This window comes from Triticum urartu, chromosome 7A, assembly GCF_056163025.1.
Source record: "Triticum urartu cultivar PI428250 chromosome 7A, HENAU_Tu73, whole genome shotgun sequence".
Classification (NCBI taxonomy): Eukaryota; Viridiplantae; Streptophyta; class Magnoliopsida; order Poales; family Poaceae; genus Triticum; species Triticum urartu.
Window position 1 is genome coordinate 634,240,333 of NC_141879.1, and position 20,500 is coordinate 634,260,832.

General features: G+C 44.7%; 1 protein-coding gene, 1 long non-coding RNA gene and 2 pseudogenes across 2 annotated transcripts; 1 reads left to right on the forward strand and 3 right to left on the reverse strand.

Annotated features, from left to right (window-relative positions):
- Positions 1-20,500, forward strand: part of LOC125519163 (polyubiquitin-like) — a 278,280-nt pseudogene that overhangs the window by 51,337 nt on the left and 206,443 nt on the right.
- On the reverse strand, positions 999-2,270 carry LOC147960872 (uncharacterized). Its single transcript, XR_015610968.1, has 3 exons — positions 2,107-2,270; positions 1,941-2,025; positions 999-1,207 (listed from the first exon to the last, which is right to left on the reverse strand). It is a non-coding gene; the product is annotated as an uncharacterized LOC147960872 (long non-coding RNA).
- LOC125522338 (uncharacterized) lies at positions 3,590-5,867 on the reverse strand (annotated as a pseudogene).
- Positions 13,527-15,163, reverse strand: LOC147960873 (uncharacterized). The gene is made up of 3 exons (XM_087535714.1): positions 14,660-15,163; positions 14,222-14,516; positions 13,527-13,567 (listed from the first exon to the last, which is right to left on the reverse strand). Exons 1-3 carry the CDS (start codon positions 15,161-15,163, stop codon positions 13,527-13,529), a joined length of 840 nt encoding a protein of 279 aa, XP_087391840.1.

The window sequence follows — 20,500 nt, forward strand, 5'->3', positions numbered from 1 at the left end:
GTCGAGTCCCAGGCGATGGCGGTGTGACTTGTGCTGCAGGGCATCCGGATGAAGGAGACGCCGGCTAAGAAGGCGAAGAAGAGACCGGCAGTTGTTGTCGCTCCCGGCGAGAGTGACGAGGTGGCAATGGCTTGGTTTGCGCGATTTGCAATTTTCTGCAAAGCCATCTCTAATGAAATGCTATTTGCTATATTTTTAAATAGGAAAATTATTCCGATCAGCCAGCCATAACTCAGCGGACCAATCTCTATTTGCTATAATTTTTAAATAGAAAAATTATTCCGATCAGCCAGCCATAACTCAACAAACCAATCCAAACCCATATTTTCTAAAGTAAATAAATTATTTCCCTTGATAGATCAAGATGCCAAAGTGTCGTTTGCCCGACTGCTATGTTCCTACACACGCAGAGCAAATTATTTTTCAAATCAAGGAATTAAGAAAAGGAATAATATCACGATGTTCGTGGCACTTGCCAGGTCTGCCATGCTACCATGGCATCGTCTTTTTAGTCTCTACCCACATGCCGAGTTGAGAAATAATATACCCACTGCTAATACACTCACGTACATAATGGCCCTTGGCTGATTGATTTGGCTGGCTGTTAACACAAGAACACAACACACAAAATCAGTCAATGGCCACACGTATGCATTGTTTACTTTATTCCAATTGTGATGCAATCGTGACACCTACTCGCCCGTCACGGTAATTTCCTACTCGCCGCTGGTGCCAACCGCTCGACCTCACCACCGCCGCTCACCACTCAGTCTCCACCGGCTGCCCATTGACTCTTGCACCACCCGCTCGCTTGCTCGGCCCAATGTTGTTGATTGGAATGTGGGACTAAAGGTAATCCATGGACAGGTTTTAGTTCTGCTTGGCATCAATCTTTGGTACTTGTTAATCCATCTAAGGCTCAAAAAAATCGACTCTCAGACAGAAAAGTGATCTAACTCTATTGATGAGCACAACAGTACATACCATCCCATCATGATGTTGCCATCGCTCACACTTGATGATTACATCTTGTTATTTCTAACATGTACACCATCGGGCGATTGCTTTATTAGAAATATATTTACACAATATGATCAGAGCAACATCAAGGAGTCGGATGCTGGTGCACAAATTCTCCTCAAATTCCACATGCAACCCTTGTAGAGAAGAACGGCATATTTTTCTTAGGTGATTTTTGACCGAGCTCCTATAGAAAAATTCAAAGAAATCATGAGGAGCATGGAGCCAAGCAAACTAATCAGAGTAAATCATGAGAGGAGAAGCCTCTCAACCTACCACAGGGAATCGAGTCAACATTAATTCGTGTAAGAATTAAACCATAATGTAGATCAACAACCCAATAGTTGATAAAATAACCCTGACACAACCCATTAATACAATATATGGTCACAGGAAGTAGATTGAGATTATGCAGATATCATGATCTACGAACCATATCTACGAATATTGATTGCAAAGTCACAAACAGAACCTCCTCACATCACAAAACAAATGTTTCATCAACAGAAACTCTAGCGAATGCCAATTGGATAAGTAAGATAAAGACATCGAAAAAAAGAAAAGATAATTCATTCTATTTTCTTACTTGACATCATAGAGAATGCAAGTCAAAGATATTGCGATACATCTTACCCTTCTATAAATTGACTGCAAGGCACAATCCCCAGCAAAATATACAGAATGAATTGCTCCTATGGTCCAAGTATTGCATAAATAGTTATATATAGACTATTCGACAGTGAGCATAAACATGGCATGCACTACCAAAATCCCTTTGCTATGGAGCTTAGTCTGCATGTCTATTCGTCTTTCCGTAAATCAGTTGTGGCCAAGATGTGCTGACAGCTCACCAGCCTCTTCCCGTTTACCAATAAAATCAAAGCAGCTCAAAGCAAAAAAAAGAACATAGATATATCTACCTGATGTAATTGCTTGTAACTCCAGAGTGTTGGTAGAGTCGAGAAGAGAACACCCAGCCAATGTTACAGCAAATCGATCTGCAGTCTTTTTTAGGGACGGCACCATCATTAGAGGTCCCAATTTTAAATCAATCTGCAAGAGATGGAGATGCGACTGGAAGCTTACGGATTTGATGCATCAGAACAGCCATGGCCCATGGGCAGAGGAGAAGTGCCGGCAGCTGGGGATCTGACGTGTCACAGACAACATGGGTAGAGGAGAGGCGGCGGCAGATCAAGCCTTGGGCGTGGCAGGCGGAAGCACACTCACCCCTACTGCACCCTTCTTACTTCCCCGTCCTTCTTCTCCTACCTCTCCTCCCTGGATCCTCCTCTGTCTCTCTTTTGTACAAGAAAAATCGAAGCCCCGCCATGACCTTGAGCTCCCCCTGCCAACCATAGAAATTAGATATTTCCTAATTGTTTGCATAACAAAAAACATACTGGCTCCAAGAGAATGAAAGACTAACCTATTGATGAGCACAACAGTACATACCATCCCATCATGATGTTGCCATCTATCACACTTGATGATTACATCTTGTTATTTCTAACATGTACACCATCGGGCGATTGCTTTATTACAAATATATTTACACAATATGATCAGAGCAACATCAAGGAGTCGGATGCTGGTGCACAGATTCTCCTCAAATTCCACAAGTTGTAATTGAAGAGAAAACTGAAAGAAAGCTATTAGTAATACCAATTTGACCAGACACACCACACCACTAATGATAAAATAAAAATTTAGAAGTTCCTAAAGAGACCTTATATATAAGAAGTGCAAGATACTGATGAAACTACCAAAGCCACCAGATCTTAGTACAGATTAGTTAAGTAGACACTACTATTTTGTAAGGATGAACTATATTATGGATTTTATTGGAACAAGAAAATATCCTATAATAGCATATTATACAAAGGCACATAAAACAATAAAGAGAAGTAAAAGTGGTAGCGATGAACTTATAATAATAATAATAATAATAATAATAATAATAATAGTAATAATAATAATAAATGGATAGCACATGACTCTTTTTATACGACTCATCAGCAGAAGCAGTGAGCCACGATGGAGTTTTCTTGGGGTCAGGCTTTCTGCACACTGCCATATAGACCAAGTCAAACATGGGTGGGCGGCCAAGAATGTTGGGTTATAGTTTTACAGATAAAGAGAGGAGAAATCACTTTGGCCTATGAGCACATCATAAGAGAAGGCAACATCACACACACATAAGTACTTGTAACTGAATTTAAGGAGGGCACAATATGTTGACATAGGTGTGCCTACCAAAAAGAAATGTCTAAATGAAAAAAATCAATTGTTTAGTAATATAATACTACAATGATGGTGCAAACTAAAGTCTAAATCATCAATGGCAAATCCACGGCACACAAAAATTCTTCTCCATAATCGATTTGCTCTCTTCGTCCAAATGCCCAAACTCATAACATAGCAGAATAGCCTGAATGGAATAAACCATATCTGAACCATCATATGCAATACATGAACCATGTATTGAACTTAATTGATGTTTTACTACCGAACATAGCAGATTAGTCTCTATGTGCATGTATTACTAATTTACAGCTGAGCAGCCACTCTAATGTAATGAACTTAAGAACTGTTTGTTCCTCTTAAGCAACCCTGCAGTTTTCATGAAAACTTTGGCTGTAGTGGTCCTAAAATCACAGATACATGTACCTCTACATCCACTTGGAGCTTCTTTGCAGCTTCCTCTCTATGTTGCCGGACCAATCTGTAGATAAAAAGAATAAGGTAAATAATTGTTGTTTTGTTTGCCAATAATCAAACAATTATGATATAGTAAGAAAAAAGTTAGTGGAGGTATAGGAAGGACAAGTAGTTCTACTACACACAGATGATTAGGGGTCAGAGGGAATTCAAGATGAACCAAGACAAACTTCAAAATTCAGTCCTACAGTTGAACATCAAATTCAAAGCAAACGGGGAAGAATCAATGGGTTAGGGGTAAGGATGCAAGTGTGTGTGTTTGCGTGTGTGTGGGTGGGGGGAGGGGGAGGGGGAGCCCACTAAGCCGCTGCGCTGTCCTGTGAAGAAAACCCGCAAAACGGCGTCGGGCCAACCACATCATGTCAAGCGGTCTCAAATAGTCCGACCGCTTTGTCGAGCAGACGTCGCACCGTCTCACGTATCCTGCGAAAGGGAGAAAACTCTCCTGAGAATTTCTGTCCTTCTCGACGCGATAGAGGTGCACGACTGTATTGTATAACAGGCTCATCCCACACAGCGTGCGCTCCTCAATTTGTGCCCCAGCGACAACATCAGGCATGCCATGGAGCTCATGATGACCCAGTTGTACAGTTAAACATCAAATTCAAAGCAAACAAATTCAAAGCAAACAGGGAAGAATCAATGGGTCAGGAGTAAGGATGCAAGTGTGTGTGTTTGCGTGTGTGTGGGTGGGGGAGGGGGGGACAGCCCACTAAGCCGCTGCGCCGTCCCGTGAAGAAAACCCGCAAAACGGCGCCGGGCCAACCACATCATGTCAAGCGGTCTCAAATAGTCCGACCGCTTTGTCCAGTAGACGTCGCACCGTCTCGCGTATCCTGTGAAAGGGAGAAAACTCTCCTGAGAATTCCTGTCCTTCTCGACGCGATAGAGGTGCACGACTGTATTGTATAACAGGCTCATCCCACACAGTGTGCGCTCCTCAATTTGTGCCCCAGCAACAACACCAGGCATGCCACGGAGCTGATGATGACCCAGTTGGTCCGGCTGTGCGCATCAGCTGAGGGCGGGTGGTTGTGGTGGCGCACCCGGTGGCAAAGAGTGTGATGCGGCAATGAGTGTGCAGCGTGTCCACGGCGGGCGGCGAGGCGGCGCTGCTGGAGTAGGTGCTGGAGATTGTTCATGTGCGTGCAATAGGGAACCTGATCAGGACCTGAATAATATGGCAAAGGATACACTCTCGCCGGTGTGTGTGGTGCAAGTCAGCTTGTACCAATGCCTACCTGCTCTGTATTTAGCCATCCGTCACAGTTGCATAGCGCATCTTGTGTAGGTTAGCTATACTCCGTAGGACGACGAACACCCGCGTTAGCCAGTGCGGGCTGGTCGCTGCTCGCTCCACTTGCATCCAGAGTCAGGGGTAGGGATTGAAGGGAGAAACAGTTGGGAGAAAGCCACCGCCGCTGGCACCATCAGGAGGACGCGCAATCTCCGGGTGCGCACCACCATCAGGAAAAACGGGCCTCTACTCAGACCGGAGAGGGCAGGACCGCCGCGTGCAACTACTGGGAGGATGAACGAATCAATGTGGCAGCCATCGGTGACCGGCTCGTGGGGCGAACAAAGGACGGCATATCTACGTTGTGTGGGCTGCTACCACTCGTTGGCGGCGGAGAAGATCTACAGGGGCGAGGGGAGCGGGCCATCAAGTGGGGGCGAATCGAGATCTGAAGGGAGGGGTACTCACTGACATGGCCAGTGTCGCAAGATCGCCAAGACGGGGGCTGCCGAGTTCGATTGGCCGGAGTCTCGGGCTTGGGCTTTGGCGATGCCTTGGCGCGCCTCGGACGGACCCAGCTCATTCGAGACCGGTGCCCGGATCCGTCTGGTTGGTGCTTGCGCACGACGACCCTGACAGGATGATGACCAGAAACCGCCGCCACCACCACCATTCGTCGTGCGTATGACTGCCTGCTGCTGCCGCCGCCGCCACCGCTCCGACCTTGCAGGGCATGAAAACCCTTACGGGCAGTGCCTGCGCGGACGAAAATAAACCAACGAGAGAGACGGTGGTGGGATATGACGCGAAAAAAAACCGACGAAAATAAATCGAACGAAAATAAACCGGACGAAAATAAACCTGGAAGCGAGACTACCAACTGCTTCATTAGAAGTAGAGATATGGCGGTGAAGCTGTGGTTCAACCGTGCACGATATTTGCCTTCGAGACAGACGTGGGTAGATGGGGAGAAAAGTGCTAAAATATTTACAGCATCATACAACGTGGCAGCGCCAGGTATAACCAACAACACATGGAAGGGAAAAAAGCTGCACCTGCCCACACTAATCCGCGATGGCCGAGACAATTCTGGACATGCAAATGCAACCAATAGGCAGGCGCTGCATACACAAACTGTCAAAAATGCTAGTCAGCAAGATCCATTTGATCTATGTAGTCAAATCAGATACATGCACTCAAGCACAAACTCACAATACAACAAAAAGAATGTCTCAATCCCATGTAAAATCATTGGGCACACCCAAGATCCTACCCAGCCAGATCCCTCACTAAATAAGGTGTCGCCTCCCCACTGGCCCGATTTTTACTGGTAGGAAAAAGTCAAGAAAACAAGGAAAAGGAAACCTGGCCAGGTTTAGTATATGTACTAGCTTATCACCGCGCGGCGGCACACCGCGCCCGTCGTTACTGTATGGTTATATGGATTATGTTTCTTCTTTGTAATAAGTGTTGTTATTTTAGGATGCCAGATGATCGCATGAAAACTATGGATGTAGGGAAAAAATGGGAGGATGACACATCTCTAGTAGGGATAATTTATTTTGCCGAACGTGGCGCGGGTCATTGCCAGATTAGATGGCCTGGTGTAGCCTCCCATTGGATTAGCTCCTATGATGAAGTAGTTAAGAGAAACAAATAGTCGGAATTATATATACATGGTATGTAGTTAATAATTTTTTCTTCTTTCATGCATTTTTTTTGCATAAGCAAAGTATTTTTATTTAACATGCGCCTAAAACAAAAACAAAAACAAACTAATGTGACCAAGTACATTCAGCCCATGAAAGGGAACGCCCGTCGCCAAGTTGGCGACATGTATGGATCATGCAAGGAGGGAAGAGTATGGATCATCGACCATAGCTTAGTCACGGGCGCGCATCACTGGTGTGACCACGTGCATAGTCTGTGCAGGAAGGACGTGCGTGGTCAAGGTGACCACGTATATGGATCATGCGATGAACGACCCATGCACGCAGCTACGCGGAATTAAAGTAATGGAAAAGGCTCCTTCACGTGTAAAGTAACATATTATTAGGCAGGATAAAATATCACAACATGACTAAGATAGTTTATCATGCAGATTTTATTCTCATCTAAATGAGTGTCAGTCACACCCTTTATCATATGGTCCTTCAAATTCAGTGGTGCTCATCATGAACTGCAGAGTGACCAGGATGCTTGTTCAAAATATCTTTTGAAATCAATTAAAATACTATAAATTAAAATGTGAGTAGGATCACTTAGCCATGCTTCATAATTGGAAAAACAGGCGCCATGAAAGTACATGCCACTCAACCAAAGAAAGATAATGGAAAGTTGCCCGAAATGAGCACTAAAGGTATGCCATACACCCCGGGGGATTGTAGTTCAATTGGTCAGAGCACCGCCCTGTCAAGGCGGAAGCTGCGGGTTCGAGCCCCGTCAGTCCCGAACTAGGGTTCAATGAATGAAGAAATTGATATTTCCTTTTTCCATGAAAAAAAGGGGCAGGGAGCAAGATCAAATACCCACAGGGCACCCTTACTTCACTTTTTTATTTTGCATCTCTCATTAAAGAGGGAGGGAAGGCATATAGGAATTCTTTTTCACTACTCGTTGTTGAGACAATTGAAAATTGTGTTTACTTGTTCTGGAATCCTTTATCTTTGATTTGTGAAATCCTTGGGTTTAGACATTACTTCGGGAATTCCTATTTTTTTTCTTTCAAAAGAGTAGCAACATACTATAAATTAAATCAATTAACCATGCATTGCTGAAATAACCATTCCCCAAAGTCTTTCACTCTAATATTTTTCATTCTTCTCCGTTGTTCGTATGCATCCATCACCAACTATCCAAAATAATGTATCACCACACACACAAAAGAACACCTAATGCTGATGCTACTGCTACCGCCTCCTACTTCTAACTAAGATCTACCTAGCGCTAACGATCAATTAAATATAGTGATCCATGGAAACCAGGGGAGACAGTGGATGCTTGGTCGCAGAGAAGAGAGCAATATGCATCTCAATACGTCCACTCGTGCGGGAGATTGACCTTGCAGGCCACGGCGAGTGGCCTGGAATGCGCAGCGGTGGTATTGACATAGTGCTCGCATTCCTGGCTTGCCTGCATCGCGTTGCTCCGTTGGACCAGTGCGTCTGTGAGACAAAAGGAATTCGAAATATGGCTATTCATAACCACAAAGAAAGGTATCATTGACATTGCTAGTGTGTAATGAGAAGGAATTAATTACCATAATCAAGAAGGAAGGCCCCGGGATAGCAAGGACTGAAGGACGGGCACCGAGGTCCTCGACATTGAGATTTAGAGCCTGCACGACGGAATCATGGAGGAGCCTGAGGTCAAGCAGAACCACGGATTTTAACTAAAATTACTTTCGAGGGCAGGCAAAAGAAATGGGGGCCGACAAGGGGACGCACTGGTTTCTTCTTGGGCCAGCTCGGCGCACAGGGTAAACACGTCGGTGCCGGTGCACTCGCGCTGGGCTCCAGGAAGGGTGATGAACACGACGCGCTTCCCGGCCGCAGATGGAGCATGGTGCGACGACTTCTGCAGTGGCGGCCAGGCCGAGGGGTTCAGCCTGAGCGGTGGCCCGACATCGGTGGAGCCATGGCCCTGCACGCGCGTGATCCTCCTCCCACACTTCCTCGTTGCGGCAGCGTTCTCGGCATCGTCCACCTCGTGCTCCCTCGCTCACCGCGTGGGATCATGGTGTAGGCCACCGCCAGCATCACCGCCTGCGCAAAGAACATGGCAAGCAGCATCGCCCTTTCCAAGAGCACCATAGCGATCTAATCCCTCTTGTCCCTCACCCACGTGAAAGAGTGCGAGGCTGCGGCCACGACCGAGGAGCATGGCGTAAGCGGCAAGTGTGTGGTGGCCGCGACGGCCACATGACAACAGAGGCAGCGGCGGGCGATGTGGGTGTAAAGGGACGCCAGCCGGAGAGAGGCCAGAGGCGCAGCTTGTTGATGATGTTCATGGTGCCGCTAAGCTCGCGCCCATTCAGCCTGCCGACAGAATGGCGTCCCGCCGTCCCGTGTTGTTCAACCGTACTCATGATGGACGCCGCGAGCCGGCTCTCTCGTCGACCTCCTGCCCACCCAGATCATCGGCGCATCGCCATCGCATGCCACCGGAGCCCTACGCCCGACGTCATAGGGAGTTGTCACCTCTGTTGATCTGGCATTAAAGCTACGAAGTTTGCGAGCATGGAGAGAAGCGCGCCATGGTCGTGCCTCCGATGGGGTAGACGTAATCCACCAGCAGACACCAGACCTCCTTCATATGTCCACTGCCGCACATGTTGGCTGCCGTCAAGACCGGCGTCGGTGCCGATAGCCGTACAGACACGTCGTGCTGACATCGCACATCCTCGTCCACGTCGCCGTGCTTCTGCAGTCTGCATGCACTCTGGCCGTCGCATCCCACGTAACGCCAGCAACGGTACACACCAGCCAAGCTGCGTTACGACGCCAACAACCCTAGAAAGGAGGTGGCGATGGACGCGACGGCGCAAGATAGAAGAGAAATTGGTAGACAGAAGATGCGGGACAGTGCCCGAGGAGCGGGTGGGAGCCTAACGGCGAGGAGTGTCGGCCTACGGCCAGGCGTGGGCGACGGCGAGGAGATGTAGACGCTACTGGGATTGGAGTGAAGCATGCAGAGACACCAGGTGAGCTCGAGCGACGACCAACCACAACACCATTATGGCTGGAGGAAGAACCAACCATGCAATCAATGCAAACGAAGAGGAAGAAACAAAGCTTACAGAACAACTGAGATACAACAAGAAGAAGTCCTATTTATAACCCACGACAAGATGGGAAAAAGGAAACCAAAACAAACACGAAAGGTATAACAGTGGCGTGTCTAGATTAATCGATGAGCGGCAGCCGTTTAGAAACAGTGGGACGTCTAGATCAAACAATCATCTGAACCAAAATTGCTGAAGACACCCCAAGTGCACACGAGAAAATGTGAATCAGTTAACAAAATTTTCACGAAAGGCCTACAATCATCACATAAATGTACACCGCAACATCCCAATTTAATCCACGTGTCTGCACTTGATAGGCTCTCACGTCGCTATCAAACACGTGGTGAAACCTGAGAAGGTAAACTTCCCTAGATTTAGAGGCTTGGGTATTTCCTGGTTGTTGCAGTGATTTTGAGTATGCATTTGCAACTCTGACTTTTATTTGATGATGCATATGTGGGCATAAATTATCTATTTTTCTAAACACAACACACACGCATATACTCACGCTTACACTCAACTCTATAAACACATACACGCACATACTACGCGTATGATCCATCTACTCATCGATCACTGATATGTGCACATAAATGTAGACATGTCTCCCTTATTAAGGCCCCTCTTATTTTTTGTACTACTACCTCCCTCCCGATTTGTTAGGGCTCGTCATATTTTTATCAAACTTTGACCATTTATTTGAGTAACAAAATGTAAAATATATGCTGCAAAAAGTATATTATTGAATTTGTATTCAAAAAAGTTTCCAACAATATAATAATCTGAAAAAAATTTGTTTTGTATTTGGAAAAAATGGTTAACATATATAAATAAAGTTCCAGATGTGCACATAAAAGGTACGATCTATATGGAAATAATGCAGACATTTGTTTAAAAAATAAACATTAAAACGTATATTTAAAAAATGCTAATCATGTATTTTAAAAATACGAAACATGTATTAAAACTGTACGGTGTTTATGAAAAAAAATGTCAACATTCGTTGAAGAGAAAAGGAATAAATCAACATATATTTGAAAAGGTGTTCAAAACATGTATTTGAGAAGAAAAAGTAGTACATCGTTACTTGAAAAATGTTCGACGTGTATGAGAAAAATGTTCCACGTACACACTAAAAATCATGTCGACCACCATGGACTACATCGCACAATACGCGCGCGCATCGTTTCCTAGCCCAACTCGGTCGACCACATCGCATGTATAGGTGATATTTTTAGGAATGTTTTGCTATCTTATTTGCATTCTTCTGAGTTCATATGAATTTGTTATGAATTTTTAAAGTTTCGATGAAACAACTGTGGCCAGCTGGAAGGGCATTCTCATGACCTAAAATACTTTTTAGGGGCAAATTTGAGCACATCAAAAAGTTAACGGTAATTCTGAGAGTGGACGCAAATTAGTGGCATAAATATAAATGTCCCATGAAATTTTGTTTTGAGCCAAACATTTGCATAACGTTACTTGCACTAACCGATCAAAGATAGTATGAATTTTTTACAACTATAAGGCACGGCGCAGGCCGTCTGATTGGACCGGACAAACGAGAACCATGCGGGAATGCTGTCGGGCCTTCAGTCGCAGAACGGACCAATTTCACCTTCGGGCTGCGGCCCAGATTGACTCTATATCTATGGTCGCAGAAAAATGGTTTTTGTTTTGGATGAATTTATCTGCTGGGCAGTAAGTTAATATGCCACCAATAGGTTTTGGGGCAAGTTATGAAAATGTTTTTCAGTGTATTTCTTCTATATTATGAAATTGTAAATTATTTATGTACTGTTGAAATGAGAAATATGGGCCAATTTTTTTTTGAAAATTACTTTAAAGATGAGATAATTTAATGTTTTTCCGTGGGTTATGATGGACCTAAGTATGGTACCAGTCATTTTATTTATCTTCAGTGCCTTTTAAGTTGTTTCTGTAATTTTTATATATTTATGCACTGAAAATAAATTTGGTTGTCTGATATTATGCTGAAATAATGTTTGAATTTCCTGAATACAATTGAACCAATTGGAAATTGTATTTAAAAAATTCATGTGGCATTAATGTTAAATGTCATTTCATGGCACATTTTTAATGAAGATCACCTTTTAGCATCATTTTAATGCCAAAATTCATCTTGTAAAATAATACATTATTCACCATTATTACTCACTCACTAAATTTTCCAAAAGTTATTATTTGGAAAAATTATTTTAGTGTGGTGTTTATGTTGATGCCATACTTGTGGAGTTGTGGTCTTTTTTAATGATGTGATCATTATCAACGAGCACATGCCACCTTAAGGAAATCTTGATTTCCGCGTGGTTTGGTTTTCCACACCGCACTATTCAGCACAACAATGTTTGGCCAACATGCCTAACGGGCAAAAATAATGTTTTATGATTGCGCATTTTATCTTATTTAATGCACTATAGAATAAGTATAATGTCCTAAAGTGGTGTTGACAAAATTATGGTTTATTCTCTAAACTAGCTCGCTCCAGAATAAGTATAATAGAGCATGACTCGCTCTATTACTCAAATAAACTAACTACAGTTGGTAATTTCTTTCTTGAGTGATTAGAGATAAGTTTATGAGGCGAATATTCTTTCCCTGGTTAAAATGTCATCGAAAAGAGAACTGACCTCGACACAAGAAGCTGGTCTATAAAAGTTACCGTCTCAAATGTAAGCAGTCCAACACTGAACAAACACTTAATGAAGAGACCCCATGAGAAAAACGGTGCGGCAAGGCGGGCAACTGCTTCTAGTAAGTACACTATCCTTCAAGGCAAATGTGCGAAATTTCAACCGAACTGTAGTCAATCTTTTGAACATGGAACACAAACGACGAAATCCACATGGCTTTTACAACCCCTGCGACCTTTCTGTGTTCCATCCAAACTCAAACATGTAAGAGAAAAACAAGAAGCAATCAAAAGATGCGCAATTTCTTACCAAAAGTTGTTATACAACTATTGCAGCAGATAAAAAATCTCTTAATTTTATTAAACAAAAGTCAGCTGATGTACAAAGCATGCAAACAATGTAATATGCAGAAACTAGTATTCTTGTAGTGTTATATGGGATCAAACCTGAATTTTGTTCACATTTTATTCAGAGGATTTGCGACATGTGCTAAACCAAATATACTCCAGGCGCGCAGCAAAATGCAGCAAGTCGCCTGCATTTTCATTTTCTTAGCAAACATAGGTGCATTAGCATCGCCATATTCAGAATTATACTGTAGGTGCCAATGAAAATGACTGAAACTTATAGGCAGAGTGTCCGGGCGCGGTGCATCAGCATCGCCACGTTCAGAATTCAACCTTTGGTAAAACACAAATTCATTTCTTGCTGATGGACTGAAACTTTCAGCGGAGTAACGAAACTCAAGTGCTCAACTCACTGCAAGAACCACCACATTTGTGTCCCTGTCAACACCAGATTCTTCATCTAAGAGAAATGCAGGTAGCAACGGTTAAATAGTGCCCATTGTCAACACACTACAGACTAATGTCGCCATACCACTGATCAAACAGTTTCTGAATATTAGAACCGTGATGCCAACGCAAATAGGTTTCTCTTATACTGCCTGAAGAACAAACCAAAGTTTAGCTAGCAGAAACACATTAAATGTTGGGTTTTCCTGAACCCATATCTCAACGGAAGGAACTGGGTTCTAATGTCATCGTATCCGAGGCGGCGACGCTTTTGAAGGCGACTTCTAGCTAGGGGCCCTGTCTCTGGCATCTCTCTACTCTGCATCGACATCCGCATACCGCAGCGCCGCATGGGCTGAATTAGCAGAAAAATAGTTAAGCAGTTAAGCATGAGGTTTCAAAGGTACTGCGACAAGTTTAAATAAGAAGATCAAAAGGAAAGCTGAAGTACGAAACCTCAAAACAATGTAATGTGTTGTGGAACAGAACCTGAATTTTGCCCAGGCGTTACGGTTACAGTAGGCTAAAAACAGAAATGATCTTCTCTATGAAGCTGAACTAGGCAGACCGAACTGATTTGGGTTTTCAACTTCAGAAAGTTTTCCACTAGCGGCCTATGGTATTAAATTGGAGAACTGAATCATCTGAATCAAAGCACAATAGTTGCCATATCAAGGTTCAGTGTGGCATCAGACAACCTTTAGTTGACTTATGAAATGATTTTCACCCCAACAAACAACTGGCTTCAGACAACCTTCAGACAAGCATAATGTGGTGCCTGTTGAGCACCTACTGACTTGATTCAGCAACTTTTACTGATGTCTAGTACAATCCTACAGCAGTAGATTCCTAACTGAAACAGCAGCAAAGGTTTTTCAGACTGTTTTCCAAGCACGGGCAGATGAGCGCTCAACTTAAATGAAACCCCCAAAAAAACATCCGGACAAGATCAAGACTAGTGCAAATAAGAGTTTCTTGCCAAAGGAGAAGAGCGGGAAGGGACTCTCACTGGGCGTCTCGGTGATGGCGATGGCGACGTGGAGGCTCTGGCGGCTGTTGGGCAGGTCGACGACGAGCGGGAAAAGCCGGGCCTCACATGTGGGGAGGCACATGACGATGTCGTCGGCGCCCAAGTTTGCAAGGAGGCCCACGCCCAGGCCTAGCTGCCCGGCCAGCTCCTCCCTTAGGTGGAACACGGATCTCCCCCTGAACATGATCGTGCCGCTGGCGAGGAGGTCCCCGTGGTAGCTCCTCCACGCGTACGTGATCACCCGCGACGGCACCATGGCGGCGGGGAAGGGAAGCTGCAATACGAATTTGAGATCAGGAAGCCAAAGAAGACGCAAATTCGGCAAGAACAGAGCCAAGAATTTGCGATCTCTGCGGCTGAAATTAAGTCAGGGAGAATCAATCAAGAAGCGGGCATGGTGATGGCGGGCTCACTCACCCCGGTCGGAGGTGGAAGGGGAGGCATGGCCTCCCTGGCGGGGACGTGCTCCATGGCCCAGTGCATCATCGTGCTGACTCGGTGGATGTCGCTGATGTAGTCGACGCTGGCGCCGTCGTTCCAGGGGAGGTACCTCCCGTTGGCGCGGAGGAAGCGGCCGTTGAAGTGCTGGAGCAGGACCTCGTCCCCGGAGTCCGACAGGACGGCCAGCCAAACGAGCGCGGTCTCATCCGTGTGGTTGTAGTTCCGCTGCTCGATGCGGAGCCCGCGGTGGCCGAGCGGCGCCGGCGCGGTCGTGGAGGCGAGGTAGCGGCCGTAGGCGGCGCTGTGGAGGTGCAGGTAATGCGCGTCGTCATCCTCGACCAGATGGACCGCCCAGGCCACGTTCATCGAATCCCGGCGGTGGTGGAGGGAGACGCCGTGGCCGTCCTCGTCGGCGTGCAGGTACGCGCCGCGCACGGGGTTGCGCAGCCGCACGTGGTGGCTGTGATGGAACTGATCCATCGGTCGCAGGCCGGTGCCGCTGGGGAGCAGAGGCGCGCGGTGGAGAGGGAAACCGAGCAGGGAAGGCGAGGTGGGGATGGTGACGGTGGGTTCTTGGTTTCTTGGCGCTCCGGCGAGTCGGCGACGGGGAGGATGAGAAGCGAAAGTTGTTGGTTGGTTGAGACGGTTACGTTCGGGCGCCAAGGCGGTTCAAGAAGCCGTCAACAGGTGGGTTTGCGGGCTTTTGGGCATAGGAATTCCATCCAGCGGCCCGCATGCCAAGATCAACTTCCAACAAGAGTGTCGCCCATCATGAATCGATGGCCACGCGGCTCTGTCTCGAACACCCCTAATAAAACAAAAAAGGCTCTGTCTCAAACAGAAAAAACCCTGTGTTTTTTCTACAGATGAAATTTTTTTAGATTCTTTTTGAAAAAATCATGGAGTTGAAAAAGATCACGAATTTTAAGAAAAAAAGTTCATGAAATTTAGAAAGTTCACCAATTTCGCCTCCAGGCTACGGCCTGGTTTGACTCTATATCTATGGTAGTAGAAAATGGTTTTCCTTTTGGGTGAATTTATTTGTTGGGCCAGTTAAGTTAATATATAACACTGATAGGTTTTGGGCTGAGTTATGAAAATGTTTTTTAGTGTATTTTATGTTATATTATGAAAATGTAAATTATTTATGCACTATTCAAATGAGAAATATGAGCCCAAATTTATGTTGAAAGTTACTTTAATGATGAGAGAATTTTGTAATGTTTTTCCGTGGGTTATAATGGGCCTAATTATGGTATCAGTCATTTTATTTATCTTTAGTGCTTTCTAAATTGTTTCAGTTTTTTCTGTGTTTATGCATTGAAAATAAATCTAGTTGTCTGATAGTATTATGCTAAAATCATGTTTGTATTTTTGAGTACGGTCGAACCAATTGGAAAATGTATTAAAAATTCAAGTGGCACTAATGTTAAATGTCATTTCATGGCAATTTTTTTAATGATGATCACCTTTTAGCATCATTTTAATGTCAAAATTCATCTTGTAAAATGATATATATTCACCATTATTACTCACTCTCTAAATTTTCCAAAAAAATATTATTTGGAAAATTTAGTTTAGTGTGGTGTTTATGTTGATGCCATCATTGTGGTATTTTTTTAATGATGTGATCATTATCAACGAGCACATGTCACCTTAAGGAAATGTTGATTTTCGTTTGGTTTGGTTTTCCACACCGCAGGGATGGCAATGGGTACCCATTACCTGGGTACCCTGCGGGTAAAAACCCTATTAGGGTAAGGGTATGGGACATAAATTTACCCATGGGTACTTAAATGGGAAAATATGATACACATTGGGTAGAGAGGGTACGGGTATGGGATCATATAACCAATGCCCGTGTACCCATGTACCCATTTAAAATGTTGACAAGTGTTTTTTTTAATATCCTAACATATTAACTTTCCCCCCTAAACGTGCTAGGTAAAAACCTCTAATGTGCAGTCAAATTATCTCTATATTTTCATGATTTTGTGAACTTAAATTGTATGACCATGTGTTGTTATTTATGATTATGTGTTGTTTAACATTTTTATGTGGTTCTTTATAGGCAAGTATTTTTTTGTTTATGAGAATGTGTTGTTGTACATTGTTGTTTAAAATGTATTGCTATTAATAATTTATGATTATATGTTGATTTCTACAACTATTTTCTGTTAAATTTGATGTGTTGTAAATGTGGGTATTTTTACCCACGGGTACCCATATACCCTGTCGGGTGATGTGTATGGGAAAAAGTTTTACCCTTGACAGGTATGGGTATGGGTGATAGGTAAGTTTAGGGTGAACGAGTAAGGTTATGGGGTGGCTCCACCCGTACCCATACCCTGCGGGTGCCATCCCCTATGCACCATGCGGCACAATATGTTTGGCCGACATGCCTAAGGGGCAAAATTAATGTTTTCTGATGGTGCATTTTATCTTATTGAATGTACTGTAGAACTAGAATGGCGTTGACAAAATTATGGTCGATTCTCTAAACTAGCTTGCTCCAGAATAAGTATAATAGAGCGTGACTCGCTTCTATTACTGAATACTCCCTCCGTCCTAAAATAAGTGTCTCAACTTGATTATAACTTTGTACTAAGGTTAGTATAAAGTTTAGACACTTATTTTGGGATGGAGGGAGTATAAACTAGCTACAGTTGGTAAGTTCTTTGTCGAGTGATTAGAGATAAGTTTACGAGGCGAATATTCTTTTCCCTGGTTAAAATGTCATCACAAAGGGAGCTGACATCGACACAAGAAGCCGGTCCATAGAAGTTACAGTCTTGAATGTAAGCAGTCCAATACTGAACAAACACTTGTTCCAAAAACAGCGTGGCAAGGCGCGCAACCGCTTCTAGTAAGTACACTATCTTTCAACTGTCCAAATTCAACCAAACTGTAGCCAATCTGTTGAAAATGGAACATAAAACTTGAGGACGAAATCCACACGACTTTTACAACCCCTGCGACCTTTCTGGGTTCCATCCAAACTCAAACATGTGGGAGAAAAACAAGAAGCAAGCAAAAGATGCTCCGCAATTGCTTACCGGAAGTTGTTATACAACTATTGCAGCAGATAAAGAATTTCTTAATTTTATTAAACAAAAGTCAGCTGATGTACAAAGCATGCGAACAATGTAATCTGCAGAAACTAGCATTCTTATAGTGCTATGGGATAAAACCTAAATTTCGTTCACATGTTATTCAGAAGATTTACAACATGCTAAACCAAATATACAATGCAAGGAACACCAGGTGCGCAGCAAAAGGCAGCAAGCGCCGGCATTTTCAATTTTTGCTTTCAGTGGAGTAAATATAGGTGGATTAACATATGACTGAAACTTGAGGCAGAGTGTCCGGGCGATCAGCATCGCCATCTTCAGAATTCGATCTTTGACAAAACACAAAATTCATTTTCTGCTGATGGACTGAAACTTTCAGCAGCATAACGGAACTCAAGTGCTGAAGTAACTGCAAGAACCACCACATTTGTGTCTCTGTCAACACCACATGCTTCATCTAAGAGAAATGCAGGTAGCAACATTAAACTAGTGGCCATTGACAACACATTATAGACTAATGTCGCCGCATCATTGTTCAAACAGTTTCTGAATATTAGAACCGTGATGCCAACGCAAATATGTTTCTTATATACTGTCTGGAGAACAAACCAAAGTTTAGCTAGCAGAAACAACAACAAATGCGGGATTTTCCTGAACCCATATCTCAACGGAAGGAACTGGGTTCTAATGTCATCGTATCCGAGGCGGCTACGCTTTTGAAGGCGACTTCTAGCTAGGGGTCCCGGCTCTGGTATCTCTCTACTCTGCATCGACATCCGCGAACCGCAGCGCCGCGTGGGCTGAATTAGCAGAAAAACAGTTAAGCAGTTAGGCATGAAGTGTCACAGGTACTGCGACAAGTTTAAATAAGAAGATAGAAAAAGAAAAGCTGATGTACAAAACCTCAAAACAAGCTGATGTCACAGGTACTCGAAACAGATACAGTGGGCTAAAAACAGAAATCATTATCTTCTCTGTGAAGCTGAACTAGGCAGACCGAACTGATTTGGGTTTTCAAGTTCAGAAGTTTTCCACTAACGGCATATATGGTATTAAATTGAAGAAATGAATCATCTGAATTAAAGCACAATAGTTTTCCATATCAAGGTTCAGTGTGGATTTTTAAATTATGAAATGATTTTCACCCCAACAAACAACCTTCTTTCTAGTATAATGTCGTGCCTGTTGGGCACCTACTAGTTTGATTCAGCAACTTTTACTGATGTCTATAATCCTACATCAGTTTAGATTAGCAGCAAAAGTTTTTTCAGACTCTGTTTTCCAAGCACTCAGCTGAAATTAAAATCCGGACAAGATCAAGACTGCTATGGGAAATAAGAGTTTCTTGCGAAATTAAAGGAGAAGAACAGGAATACGTGAGAATGGAATCTCTCTCAAGGGAATAAAACTCCGGTTTCTGTCACCTGGGAGGCCGGGATTAACCCGGGGTAATCAGCCGTAATGGCTACCAGGGTATTGTCCTTGCTTAGCTGATGGAACACCCTGTTGATAAGCTCCACTAATATATCTGGATCCTTTTCGGAGTCCGGATCGAGGGACCGTTCTGGGTCCTCGGGCTGTGGGGGGCGGCTGCTTATATCCTTTACCTCCTGCCGCAGTTCCTGCATTGAAGTCGTTAGACTACATATCTAACCGTGGGAGTATAAAACAAACGGGCAAGCGCAATTGCTCACTTACCCAACTTGGAGGATCGTACATAGTAAATCCGGCCCGCGGGTTGACGCGGAGGAATTCCTCCTTTTCTCCCTTGTACAAAGAGGACAAGATCTTTAGTAGGGCGGCGGCCAAGGCCGGCCCCTTACGACCATAACGCGTGGCGTCATCCTCCCCGTTGAAATCCCACATGGGGTGGCCTCTATATTGAAGCGGCTGCACCCCCCGCATAATGCATGCGGCCATGACTCCAATCATGGTTAGTCCAGAATGAGCTAACAGTCTTATCCGGCCCATCAGGTAAAGGACGTCTCTGTCGCTTTCTCTCTGAGAGCTCCGCGGACGCCAGCTCAAGCGTTTCTTCAATGGAGCACTGTTGAACCCAGGAAGACCGACCCGGATAGGGTCCGGTAGCGGGACGTCATCTATGTAAAACCATTCCGAAGGCCAGTCCTCGGACGCCTTCTTTGGGGTTCCGGATAGGTATCCGGTCCCGGCGATGCGCCATATTTCGGCTCCGCCCACTTGATATATAGACCCCTCTTGGGAACGGGGCACCAGGCAGAACAACATCTTCCACAGCGCGAAATGAGCCTCAACGCCTAAAAATAGCTCGCAAAGGGCGACGAAACCCGCAATGTGCAATACGGAGGCGGGCGTGAGATTATGCAGCTGGAGGCCGTAGAACTCCAGGAGCCCGCGGAGAAATGGATGAATTGGAAATCCCAGTCCCCTTATTAGATAGGGGACGAGGCACACCCGCTCTCCTTTAGAGGGATTGGGGGTGCTCTCCGCTTGTTTTCCGCCATTGTAGGTGGCGAGACCGGCTCGGACCGGGACCATGTATGCCTGAGGGAGAAATCCCTTGGCCTGAAGCGACACTAACTCGCTACGCGGGATGGTGCAACTCTCCCAGCCCCCGGGTTTAGGACCGGAGGGGCGAGGGGAGGAGCTGCGACGGCTGGCCATGTTGGAATGGACCTTTGCTGGGAGTGCTCTGATGATAACTCGCGGAGAGGAGAGGATGTGGTTTGGATCTAAATCCCCGTCCCATTAAATAGGCGGCTCCTTT